Genomic DNA, 12,070 nt, shown 5'->3' on the forward strand with positions numbered 1-12,070 from the left:
TATTTTACACATCCTCAAATAAAAATATATTTATATATGTATAAAAAACAGACATACAAGGGCAATGAAAAACAAAAGGGTGGTGGGGGGGGGGGGGGGGGGGGGGGGCGGGATAGAGGGAGGGGGGTGGGGGGGGGTTCCTTACACTTCAATGCATTTTGTACACATCAAATTTACAGTCAGAACAGGAAACCTGTGATGAGTCAACGTAGCTGCCATAGTGTTTTTTTTTCTTCCCCATTAGACATACTTAAAGCTCGGTTTGCTTTAACTGTGTTAGAGAGATAGCGGGAAGGATCGAAGTCGCGATGCGGCGTCCACCGACATTGTCACCGAACCCCCGGCGCTCTCGAAAACGCAGTGTGTAACGGTTTAGTGTCTCTGAACGCAGCGTTCCCTGGCAGTGCGGTCAATCAGGGCCCTTCAAGTCTCCTTGAGCAGCAGGCGAGAGTCCAAAAAACGACTCCACTGGTCAAAATAAGATACCAAAAAACAACAACACAACGCACTCTACGAAGGCGTCAGCATCCCCGATAAGTCAGACGACAAGTTATGTGCATCTACAAACTTTTCATTATCTTCTTTTTTTGTTTTTTTTGTTACACAGGTCAGTACTAAAAGTCTGGAGTACAAAAATAGATTTCTCATGTCTTTCTTTACAGCGTTTTTTTTTTTTTTTACGTTGAGAAAAATAGAAAACAAACTACATATTAAGATATAGTAATGCTCAGTATAAAAAAAATGTCTCTAGAGGTTGTTTTTTTTTTTTTGGAGGGGGTAGGGGTGGGGAGGGAGAAGAGGCCCGAGGAGTTCGTTGGCTTCGTCAGTCAATGAGTCCGTTTCTCCTCTTTCTCTCCTCTGTCTTTTCTATCTTCCCTCCCCCCCCTTTTCCCCCCCCCGGCTTCAGCGCTCCGACGAGTAGCGCGTGCGTTTAGTCCTCCGGCTGAACGGGTATTGGATGAAGTCGAAGGGCCGGTGGTGGGCCGGGTGGGCGGGCTGCTGCCCCTTCGGCAGCCGCTTCATGAAGTGGACCTCGCGCTGGTGCTGACGCGTCCGCGAGCCCTTCCGCGGCCGGCCGCGCCGCGTGAACGCCATGTACCAGCCCTCGTAGCGGGCGTTCCTCAGCGCTGTGTAGTTGTTCTCCAGCACGATCTCGGTGAAGATGCAGTCGCGGCCTTGTCCGTTTTTCTGCGGAAACACACACACACACACACACACACACACGAGTCAGAAAGGCCGCTCGATGAAGATTTACAGATGGGAAATATCAGATGTAAGGAAGGCTTTCCCTGTGCAGCCTGTCCCCTGCATCCACATACACACACACACACACACACACACACACACAGCCCTCCCCACACACACGCAGCATATGCTACACTCATTACACTCCCAGATCAGAGAGAGGGGGATGACAGTAAGCGATGACTCTTCTCTCCCTTTAGCAAACATCCAGGAGCGCCTCGTGGGTCAGTCGCCCCAGGCACGCCATCACAGGACGGATACCTCCAGTCCAGAAAGGCCTTAATCAGCCCCCCGAGTGTCAATTTCACCCCCGTTCCCATCTCCTGTTGCATTGTCTTTAGCCCCGCAGGTTAAATTTAACCGGCCAGCGCTCCTCGGCTTGAATATCAATCGATAGGACCTTAAATACACCTCACCAGCCGTCTGCTGTGTTCAATTAAGGCGCCACTAGATCGGAGTGTCGACTTGAAATAACTGGTAAATAAAAAGGAGGGTAAACTATGACCTCCAGTTGGTGGTATCATCAGGCAAACAGCCATCAATATGGACAAAAGTCATTATATTTTCAGAAAAGATTTATGCTTTATGATTTTTGTGACTATTTCCCCTTTAAAAAGCCCCCTTTCATTAGCTTGATACAACTTCTTAAGATGCATATGAGTAATTTGGGCCGTGTTCGCCCCATAAAGCTGGGTACACTTAAATGGAAGGATGGTGTAAAGACAATATGGGGTTCTGCTGTGATAAAAGTGAAGGCAAATGGGGGATTTGTGGTGATGAAATGTACAGTAAGGCCAATAGAAACAGCCTCTACTGGACTTGGACCCGGCGACAGAACGCAGCGCTAACCTACTGTAGCAAGCTCCCACCTTTTGGACAAAATAGTCCCGTGTTAAAAATAGTCCAGATACACACAAGCACACACACACACACACGTATGCATCCAAAGACACAAAAACACGCGCTCTCGTTCTCTTCGTTCGTCCTCTCTCTCTCTCCTACACACACACACACACACACACACACACACACACACACTGAGGCCGGGCAGGCTGTGACTGGGCCGGTAGCTCAGGGCAGATGGTGTACGAGGCAGGGTGCTGGGTGGGGGGGTGGGGGGGAATGGGGGGGGCGGGGGGTGTAGGGAGGCTGGCAGCTCTGTTTATTAGCCAGCACAGTGAGAGAGGAGCGCTAACATAGCCTCGGACACACTCGCAGCCTAGAAAACACACACTCACACACACGTACAGACTCAGCAATGGCTACCCATACACACATAAAACTCACACACACAACCAAAGCCTAACCTGGAGCCTTTCTTGGAGTCTAACTTGGAGTTACAGTGTAAAGCCTTCTATATTAACCATGCACATGTATAAAGCATCTTCTCCACTTTGGACAGTTTGGAAATAGCATTAGCCTCCATTAGCTTCCAACCACCGTGACTCTATTTTACTGATCAAAAGTCTCAACTTGAAGGAATACATCAAGTTTTTGGTAGGTTGTCAACTTAGCTAGTAAGTGATAAGAACATAGACACCAAAATCATCCATGTGTCACCAGTAGATTATTGGCTCCAGTGCTCCATGCTAACACTTTAGCATACACTATGTTGAGTGATAGTAGGCTCCATGCTAACACTTTAGCATACACTATGTTGAGTGATAGTAGGCTCCATGCTAACACTTTAGCATACACTATGTTGAGTGATAGTAGGCTCCATGCTAACACTTTAGCATACACTATGTTGAGTGATAGGAGGCTCCATGCTAACACTTTAGCATACACTATGTTGAATGATAGTAGGCGACTAGCATTATCCAAAGTAAGATGACTGACCATTTCAGGCGTATTCATCCACTGCACAGTGATTTTTAGCTGTATACAGTCTACCATCACCCAACACATTAACTTCCTATAGAAACAAGTAGTCCCTACTGTTCACAACAGTATGTAATTTTTTTTAATATCATATTTACTATAAATTTTAACAATCCTCTATGCAATCCTTGCCACGTACCTCCATAAAATTTAAGCTTTCTTACCATTTAGCATTAGAGCTAAACAGTAAGTTTTCACTTTTGAGATAATGCTAGTTACCTCTATCCCTCAACATAGTGTTTGCTAAAGTGTTAGCATGGAACCTACTGTCACTCAACATAGTGTATGCTAAAGTGTTAGCATGTCGCACTGGAGCCAATGACCTACCGCGGACACATGGATGATTTTTGTGTTGTCATCACCTAACAGTTAAATTGCCCAAGAGGACAAATCTCTTAAAATCTTAATGTATTCCTTTAAGCCAAATAAATTCATCAGACAACAAGTCCTGCTGTAGCTGTGCAGCTGTAAGCGTTGACATTTTGACCTCGGCCATAGCTGCAAGCTGACCGACCTTTTGTTCCAACCCAGTGCTGCGATGAACTTTTTTCCTCACCTTGCCAATGAGCTTTCCCCTTTTGTTCATGCAGATATAGAAGCCAGTCTCAGCTCCCTTGATCCGCACGCGGCTCCCAAAAGTGTCGGTTTCCACAATGAGTTTTGCTGAGGAAATAAAACAAAAAGAAAGTTTTATTAGCGACTGAAGCTAGGAGCGGTGGCACAGGCAGTGATGGCAGGTTGGTGAAACATTAAGTTTATTTTTTCGGTGAGATGACTACATTTTTGTGTGTATGTCTGAAATGTTACTCTGAAAACCTGAATGAAGTACTTAGGGGTGTGTGTGTGTGTGTGCGCGCGCACATGCACGTGCACACACATAAAAGCATCAGCAACTCGCAAAAATACTTGAGTGCATGCATGCATATACCCTTGCTCTCTCTCTCTCTCTCTCTCTCTCACACACACACACACACACACACACACACACGCACCAAAACCTGTGGGACCATTCCTGGGGATTTATGCAAGCAGAAATTCTTGCAAAATGATAAAACCACGTGTCTCTCAATTCTTTGAAAGCTAAAGAGGCAATCCTGGCAGGCCCATCAAGAATTCCTTTTCAAATAAATCTGCGTTGACCTCACACATAAAGCTCCACATTTATCTCTATATCCTAAGAAGTACTGAAAGACAGGAAATATGGACGTTTCTCAGTGTCGGAGTCTATTGAGTTTGCTTTGTTGTTTTTTTCGACAGTGAAAAACCACGTCAGGATGTATAAAAATGAACGCATTCCTTTATCGTTTCGTTTCTGCAGAACGACAAAAAATGCATATGTATAGTGTGTGCTCATTTGATACAATTTGACATTTCCGAGCAATAATTCTGCTCATAGATCTCGATCTTGGACATTTAAATCCATGCCAGATAGTAGATGAACATATAGAACAGACACTTTCGTTCAAATTGGCTTTTCATGCCTTTTGCCACAAGGTTACCGGGGTCACTGGGAATGGCCGTGGCCCTTTCCACCCACCCACTGACTAACCACTACAAGTCTGAGAGTTATGGCTGCGGTTACAACCAACAGTTAAGGCTGAGCTGAATAGCGGGCAGCGTCTATGAGAGACTCTCTCTCACACACACACACACACACACACACAGACAAAACGACGTCAGTAGTCCACACAGGTGACCTGAATAGCTTTCTGCGGCCACACACACGCACACATCCCATAAAAAGGTGCATGTGACCTGCAGCAGCGTGCCGATAGACCACAGCATGCTTGTATTCCCCAAGTATCAATTGACAGAGGAAAATGTAGCCCGAAAAGGTGCAGTTTCTTATGGGAATTGAATAGAAATACGGTGAAAAGTGAGTTCGGCGAGGCCTTTTTCGGGTTCTGAAGCTGGACGGAGGGAGAGGGGGTGGAGGGTGGGGGGATAGGGTGGGTGAGGTGGGGTGGGGGGGTGGAAGAAGGAGCTATGCAGGAAATGTTCAGGAGGTAGAAGTAAGATGACTTCTAATGGCTCTTCCAGACCCGGCGGGATCTCCGGAGGATCAACCTACAGCACCATCTACAATCCACTGGACTACTTTTTTTTCTGCCTCTTCCCTTCTCTCCACAATACAGACTGGTGTCACATAAAAAAAAAAACATGTCCATCTCCGCAAGTCATTTTAGTGTCAAATTCAAGCATAAAGTCCTTTTTTTTTTTTCACGGATAACGAGTGAAAAATGCAGCCGACGGGGGAGTGAAGGGAATTCCTCCGTGCGCCTGATGCAGTTTCACTTGTTTCTGGAATTTTCTAGAAACAAGTGTCAGTGTCTTGGAAAAAAGGCAGAGCAAGGCGGATCGCTGCACTAGGAGCAAGAGCATGAGACTTGACTTGACGAAATTCTGGAGGCGAGTTGGTTTGCATTGGAAACGAGGGAAATTATCTCACTCCATTTGCAGATTTGCACTTATTTAAAGAAAAACAAGGGAAAAATAAGACACAATGCTAAATGGCTTTTTAAGATGGGTGTTTTTCACAGTGCAGCTGAAACTGTACTCCACTAATCTCTGATGTTTCTGGTCTTTAAGAGAGAAGTTCTCCAGGCCCAACATCCCTTATTTCACAATTGACAAATGAATGGCACAATCATGTTAAAAATCCAGCAAAACCATGAGCAGAATTTGCTTCACAAAGCAGAACAGGCCTTAGTGTTGGATTTCATCATGGAAACTACAAAAATTTAAAAAATAACATATAAGCCTAGCAAGGAATTGGGTATGATAAGGACAGTTTAAAAAAAAGTGTGATTAAAAATAACAACAACAAAAAAACAGGAAAATCACATTATCTGTCCAGAGACACTAAAGTGAATTGAAGGGTTTCTTAGCATGTGCATCTATTGGGGTATATGGAAAATTAGTGAGTCCAAATTTCATCTTGTAGTTATTATTAGAATTAGGAGCAAATATCAAGCAAAAATCAACAGAGATATATTGGAAAGCCATATGTAAAATAAAAATAAAAAACACACCAGGGAGCATTCTGGACCAATGTTCCCTCTGAACTGATAGTTAGGTGACCTACAAATAATTTATCACATTGACCAAATAATATCTGGTCAGTCATCAGTCCTTGCTCCACTTTGTCCACAGAAATTCAGTGGATATACGTTTTAGAAGGAGTTTTGCTGTTAAATGACACTAGATGACTTTGGGCTTTAGTGAACTTCTTACCGTGCACGTCTCCATCCTCGGCCATGGCGTTGATCTTCTTGCTGGGCAGAACCTGCACATGCTTGCCGCTGGTCCGGCTGTACAGCTGGTAGGTCCGGATCAACCTGCGGCTGACGCGGTCCGTCACTTTGCTCTGCTCGCTTACATGCTGCGTGAAATTAGGCGGGGACTGATTGGTTACCTGTCAGAAATTAAATGTCATCACAGTAATCAGTATGTGTACATTCCTCCTTATTTTCCTTGTACATAAGAATAAAAACCAGGACTATAATTAAAGTGTGGCCAATTGTTTGTCTCCAGGATATTTGAATATGGCTTTAAACACAGGGGGAAAGGCTATTCTAACGCAATGAGATCTTGTTGTGTTTTTTTCCCCCGAGTGACAAGTGTAACACGTTCCAGTTTCCTGTTGCCAAATCAAATTAACAGCTTCCAAAAAAGACGCGCGGCGTGATTACAGGTTGCGCGTAAAAGGAGAATGCGCGCTCGGGTATGTTGCCAAAAACGCTGAACTAAAAACACGGGTCAAAATCTCACAGAAACACCGAGAAAACCCACTTTCAGCCTTACAGCAAGCCGAAATATTAATTCTGTTTCACTCGGGGTCAGACGTCACGCCGCCGTCCTCCCTCGGTGTAGCGGCGCGGTGTGATGGAATGACTCGGGGGGGGGGGGGGATGGGGGGACGGAAAACATTGGCCCTCGCTTATTTGGAACCCCACGACATTTTTCACAAGACTCGCAAGCATTTCCCCCCATGCCCCGATGCCCCCCGTCTGTGCCCGCGCGTCCCGTGCCAGGGCCGGTATGTTCATCAGGAACCTGCCAGCAGGCCGCGCGCCCCGCTGCCCGCGGCGCCGCGGGAGCCATCCGATATTGTTGTATCACATAATGATATGATGATCTCTCACCTTTCCCCCCCCCCACCCTCCTGCTCGCTGTTACTGCGCTCTGCATCGAGGAGCTTTGGCTGCCATATGTTTTAGCGATTCGCATCTTCTGACACTTCCCGATAAAATCACAAAATTGACGAGAATAAAGGAATATTCTAACAAAGATCCCATGTATAGAAAGGTAGAAAAGCAGTGACATACCTGAGCGTAGTAGCAAAATGCGAATAAGTGTAGAAACCTGCGAAGAAGAATGATAAAGTCACTTCAGGGTTGCGTAAACGCGCATAATTCATCTAGACAGTAAATTTGAAGAGATAAAAAATACTTGGAAATGGGAGGAAAGGCACTCACAGATAGCTGAGTCGGGATGGGATGGGTCGCATGTTGGATGGAGATGAAATGCTCTTCCAGTACAATTCTGAGACAGAACTCCCCCAAAAGTCTCACCGATCTCGTTTAGGATGCGAATATCAGACGATCAAGTACAAAGATTTAATTGAAATCCCCACGCAAAAAAAAAAAACACAACAGAAAAGGTCAGAGGTGCTGACAGAGACGCTCATGAGCGCAAAGCCACACACATTCTGCGCCAAATCAATGTCCATCAGAGGGAAATGCTCCAAGTTCCTGCTCCACTGACAACGCTGGCAGCCCAAAAAAATTAGAAGGATAACAGTAGCCTAATAAATGATAATAAAACAAACAAAAAAAAAGTGTTGATCTGTCTTTTGTCAGAAGTCTAAGTGCACTTGCAAAACGGAGCGGTGCGTTCAAGTTTTTGGGAAAAAAGCGCTGCAGGGTTTTAATACAAAAAAAAAAATAATAACAATAATTTGAAACCCTGATGCAAAGAAAACCCCGAGGTCAATCCGGTGGTGGTGTCAGGCTGCTCCGCCTGGTTTGTAATTCCTATAACGGGTTCTCCGGCCGCTGCCTTCAGGTGTGTGTGTGTGTGTCTCTCTTCTTTTTTTTATCCCGTTGGATAGTGTGTGTGTGTCGGTCGGGATCCTGAGCTTCGGGATCAGAGTGAGCTTGATGCTGCTCCTCTGCTCTGCTCGGCTGCGGCGGGACTGGCAGGACGCTCCTTCTTCTTCCCTTCCTCTGCTCCCATCCCACAGCTCCGATGTCAGCCCCCCTTTTCGCTCGATCGGCGCTCACACCCCCCCCCCCCCCCCCCCCCGGGTTAAAATGGCAGGCCGATCTGCTAAGAACAAGCCCCCTTTTTTTTTTTTTTTTTACTGCGGAACAAAAGCCGGGACCCCCCCCCCCCCCCCCTTTTTCATTTAAAACATCTCTTCACCTGTGGAATAGTCAGTCCGCAGAAAAAAAAAACACAGGGGCGAGGAGGAGCCTTGGACGCCCCCCCCACCCCCCCACCCCCGTGCGCAATGACGCCCTTTGGAAATACTGAAATAAAAAACTGCTTGTTGATGTCATTGATGAAGGATGACACATTACGTCTGAGTGCATCATCGGCTATAATAACCCCAAACCCCCTCTGGTCTCCATATAATGTCCATTCATAATCCTGTTTTCCCATTATTTGTTTATTTTGGATGCATGTGAGCTGCATCCATTTGTGTATTGTCAGAGCAAAGTGTGAGACATATTAAAAGGATTACAGGCGATTAGCGTTTTAACCCCCTCCCCTCCTCCTCCTCTCTCACTCTCTCTCTCCCTTCATTTGATAAAGAGAGGCGCATTCATTCATTCATTCATTCAGCAGCAGCAGCGGCGGCGGCCTCTTCTCGCCTTAACGAGCCGCCGCGCTTCTCCATCCATTGGGGTTTAATGTCCATGAACTGAACTGCGTAAACAAACGGGCGTCTGATTCAGAGGGGTGGGGTGGGGTGGGGTGGGGTGTCTACTTCTTCTTCGTGGGTTTCAAAAGTGGCATCAAGTGGGAAGCGCGGTGGTGGGAAAGCTGATGACAGACTGAGAAATCAAAAAGTCACTTCAAAAACTTCACTGCCAAAGCAGACAGCAGAGTAAGTAATGGACTATAGGATGGGACATTCACACCTAACCGCCCCCCCCCACCCCCACCCCCAGCATTTCGTTTTTTGACTTAAGGGCCTCGCCAGATCAATGAGCAGCTAACTGCACCCTTAGGTTTTTGAACGCGGCCATTATCAATTAGACTTTATTGATTGATTTTGAGCGCGCCATTCATTAAAGCAGCGGTTCCCCCCAGTATCGGCCACAACAAGGACACAGAAACTCACTATGAAGTCTGATTACTGTAATAAATGGCGTTTAAGGTCAATCAGCTCAATCAGCTGGAGAGGCTTCAAGTGGCCTGTTGGGAATATAATCACATTTGGGTGGGTTGCTGTCTGTTTCAAAAGTGGGGGGAAAAGATCAGGTAGGAGTGCAGAATGGCAAATACATGCAGTGCTAATATATAAATGTTAGTGTATATGTGCATGTGTGTATGTGTGTGTATGTATGTATGTGTGTGTGTGTGTGTGTGTGTGTGTGTGTGTGTATGTATGTATGTATGTGTGTGTGTGTGTGTATGTATATATGCAGTTTATGTGTATGTGTATATATATATGTATGTATGTATGTATGTGTATATGTATATATGCAGTATATGTGTATCTGTGTGTATATATGTATGTATGTATGTATGTATGTGTGTGTCTATGCAGTATGTGTATCTGTGTGTATATATGGATGTACTGTATATATGTATGTATGTATGTATGTATGTGTGTGTGTATATGTATACATATATGCAATATATGTGTATCTGTGTGTAGGCCTATGTGCATATGTGTCTATATGTATGTATGTATGTATGTGTGTATGTATGTGTGTATATGTATATTTGCTGTATATGTGTGTATGTGCATATTTGTGTAGTATGCATGTATCTTTTTGTGCACATTTGTATATATATCTGTGTATTTATATGCTTTTAATTATTAACTCTATTTCTTGTATATAAAGCACTTTGAACTGTATGAATTGTGCTACATAAATACAATTTGACTTGACTTAACATGTGTTGGTTTATATGAGAAGTCTTGATTACACATTGTCAGGATTTCATGGAAGTCTACACTCACCCCATTAACAGACATCACAACCCATCTCTCTGCATCTATACCTCAGTGTCATCTTGCCATGCAGTATTGAACCACCAGTGGGCGCTACAAAGGAGAGCATTAGGTGTGAGGTGAGTAATGTGTACCCAAATGTCCTTGATCCTGTAATAAGCTGCTATTAAACACAGTGTATAGGCTGTGGATGGAGTTCTGCTGTCTGTGTTAATGTGTCACATAGTGAAGACACTTCATCTGTTATCTTCTCCACTGACAGCCTTCATGTTGTCAGATGGTTTGTTTTTCTGCTTCCTTCCCTCCCTCCCATTAGCATCTTCTGCTGTGTGTGTGTGTGTGCGTGTGTGTGTGTGGGGTACACATGTTAACCTGTGAGAGAGACAAAGTGGGTCAGTATGTGTAAAGACGGTGTGCACCTAAACGCCCGTCGCCGGTGTGTTATTCTGGAAACCTGAATGAAGTAGGCTGTTTTAGGTGTGTGTGTGTGTGTGTGTGTGTGTGTGTGTGTGTGTGATGAGCGGCAGGTAGCTGCCACTCTGTACCCTGGCTCAAGGCCTGGCTGCCCTCCCCTTAACCCCAGGAGCCCTGCATCCATCAGCAGCCCTGCAGGGGGGCAAATACCCTTCCCCCTCTGCCCTCCCTCTCCCTCTCTCTCTCTCTCTCTCTCTCTCTCCACCACTCGTTGCCAGGGTTTGACTTATATGGATTTTTGAACACCGATATTTTTGGGTTGAAGCTGCTGATGGACAATATTTTGCGCCAGTATGCCCCAAAATCTTTCAATTGCACCATTTTCATGCAAAAGGATGCATTATTTCCAGCAGAATTCTCTTCTTGTCAGGGTGTAAAAGCCTCTGAAACAGCATTTAGGACACTAAAACTCTCCACTGAAACCCAGGAGAATTCAAATTTAAATTGAAATGAAAACAAAAAAAAGAAGAAAAACAAAAATAAAATCATATCAGAGACAACAATGTCTGTTCTTTAATAAAAGGCCAATATTGGCCCCATATATCGATCTAAGCCTACTCAACACTCTGGAGAGTGAAGAGTTTTAGTGTCCCTCTCTCCATCTCTTTCTATTCTCCTCCCTGTGCGATTTCTCTCCCTTTTTACCTTGTCCCTCTCTCCCTCTCCTTTCCATCAAACATCACCCTCCTGTTCTTCTATTCCCTCTAACCTGTCTCTCTTCCATTCACTCCCTTGTTATCTCTCTCTCTCTTTCCCTCCATCATTCCAGCCCTGCATACCAATATGCAGCCATCTGCCACCTCCCCCTCCTCCTTCTCCACCTCCTCCCTTCAACCCTTCTCTCTCTCTTCCCTCCATCCCCTTAAGCTGAAGCCCCTATACATTAGGGATGGGACGATATATTGAAATTCATTATATTGCAATACAAAAATGTGACAATACGTATCGTGGGGCAGAAAAATGAATTGCGATATCAGCTCCATGTTATTCTGCTGTAGTAATCACAAATGAGACACTTGACCATCACAATTTCACAAGCTGTCCATCCAAATTATATTATTGTCACTTTGTAACAACATTTTTAAATTGTTGTTTACATTCTAGCAGCCAATGGCATCGCTAGAAAGATTTGTGTCTCAGAAATAAACAGAATTCTGCACAGTCAGACTTTGTTGTCATGGAACTTTTATTTATTACATCCTATCGTGGTTGTCATAAAATAATCTTTAGAAAGTAAACCCATATTAGTTGCAGCCTACTTGCTCATCACCATGACAT

At 44.8% G+C, this 12,070-nt stretch overlaps 1 protein-coding gene across 1 annotated transcript; it reads right to left on the reverse strand.

Annotated features, from left to right (window-relative positions):
• Positions 1–903: 903 nt before the first annotated feature.
• Positions 904–7,636, reverse strand: fgf8a (fibroblast growth factor 8a). The gene is made up of 5 exons (XM_071894732.2): positions 7,605–7,636; positions 7,455–7,491; positions 6,361–6,541; positions 3,683–3,789; positions 904–1,188 (listed from the first exon to the last, which is right to left on the reverse strand). The coding sequence occupies exons 1-5, from the start codon at positions 7,634–7,636 to the stop codon at positions 904–906; spliced, it is 642 nt and encodes a 213-aa protein (XP_071750833.1).
• Between the last annotated feature and the right edge of the window lie 4,434 nt (positions 7,637–12,070).

This window comes from Centroberyx gerrardi, chromosome 15 (genome assembly GCF_048128805.1).
Source record: "Centroberyx gerrardi isolate f3 chromosome 15, fCenGer3.hap1.cur.20231027, whole genome shotgun sequence".
In the NCBI taxonomy this organism is placed as follows: Eukaryota; Metazoa; Chordata; class Actinopteri; order Beryciformes; family Berycidae; genus Centroberyx; species Centroberyx gerrardi.

Bases quoted from the DNA above. Each gene is read 5' to 3' on its own strand.
- fgf8a (XM_071894732.2), bottom strand. From the start codon at position 7,636: ATGCGACCCATCCCATCCCGACTCAGCTATCT. The intron at 7,492-7,604 runs GTGAGTGCCTTT...TCTTCTTCGCAG, and splicing joins CCATCCCGACTCAGCTATCT to GTTTCTACACTTATTCGCAT. The intron at 1,189-3,682 runs GTGAGGAAAAAA...GTGTTTCCGCAG, and splicing joins GGGGAAAGCTCATTGGCAAG to AAAAACGGACAAGGCCGCGA.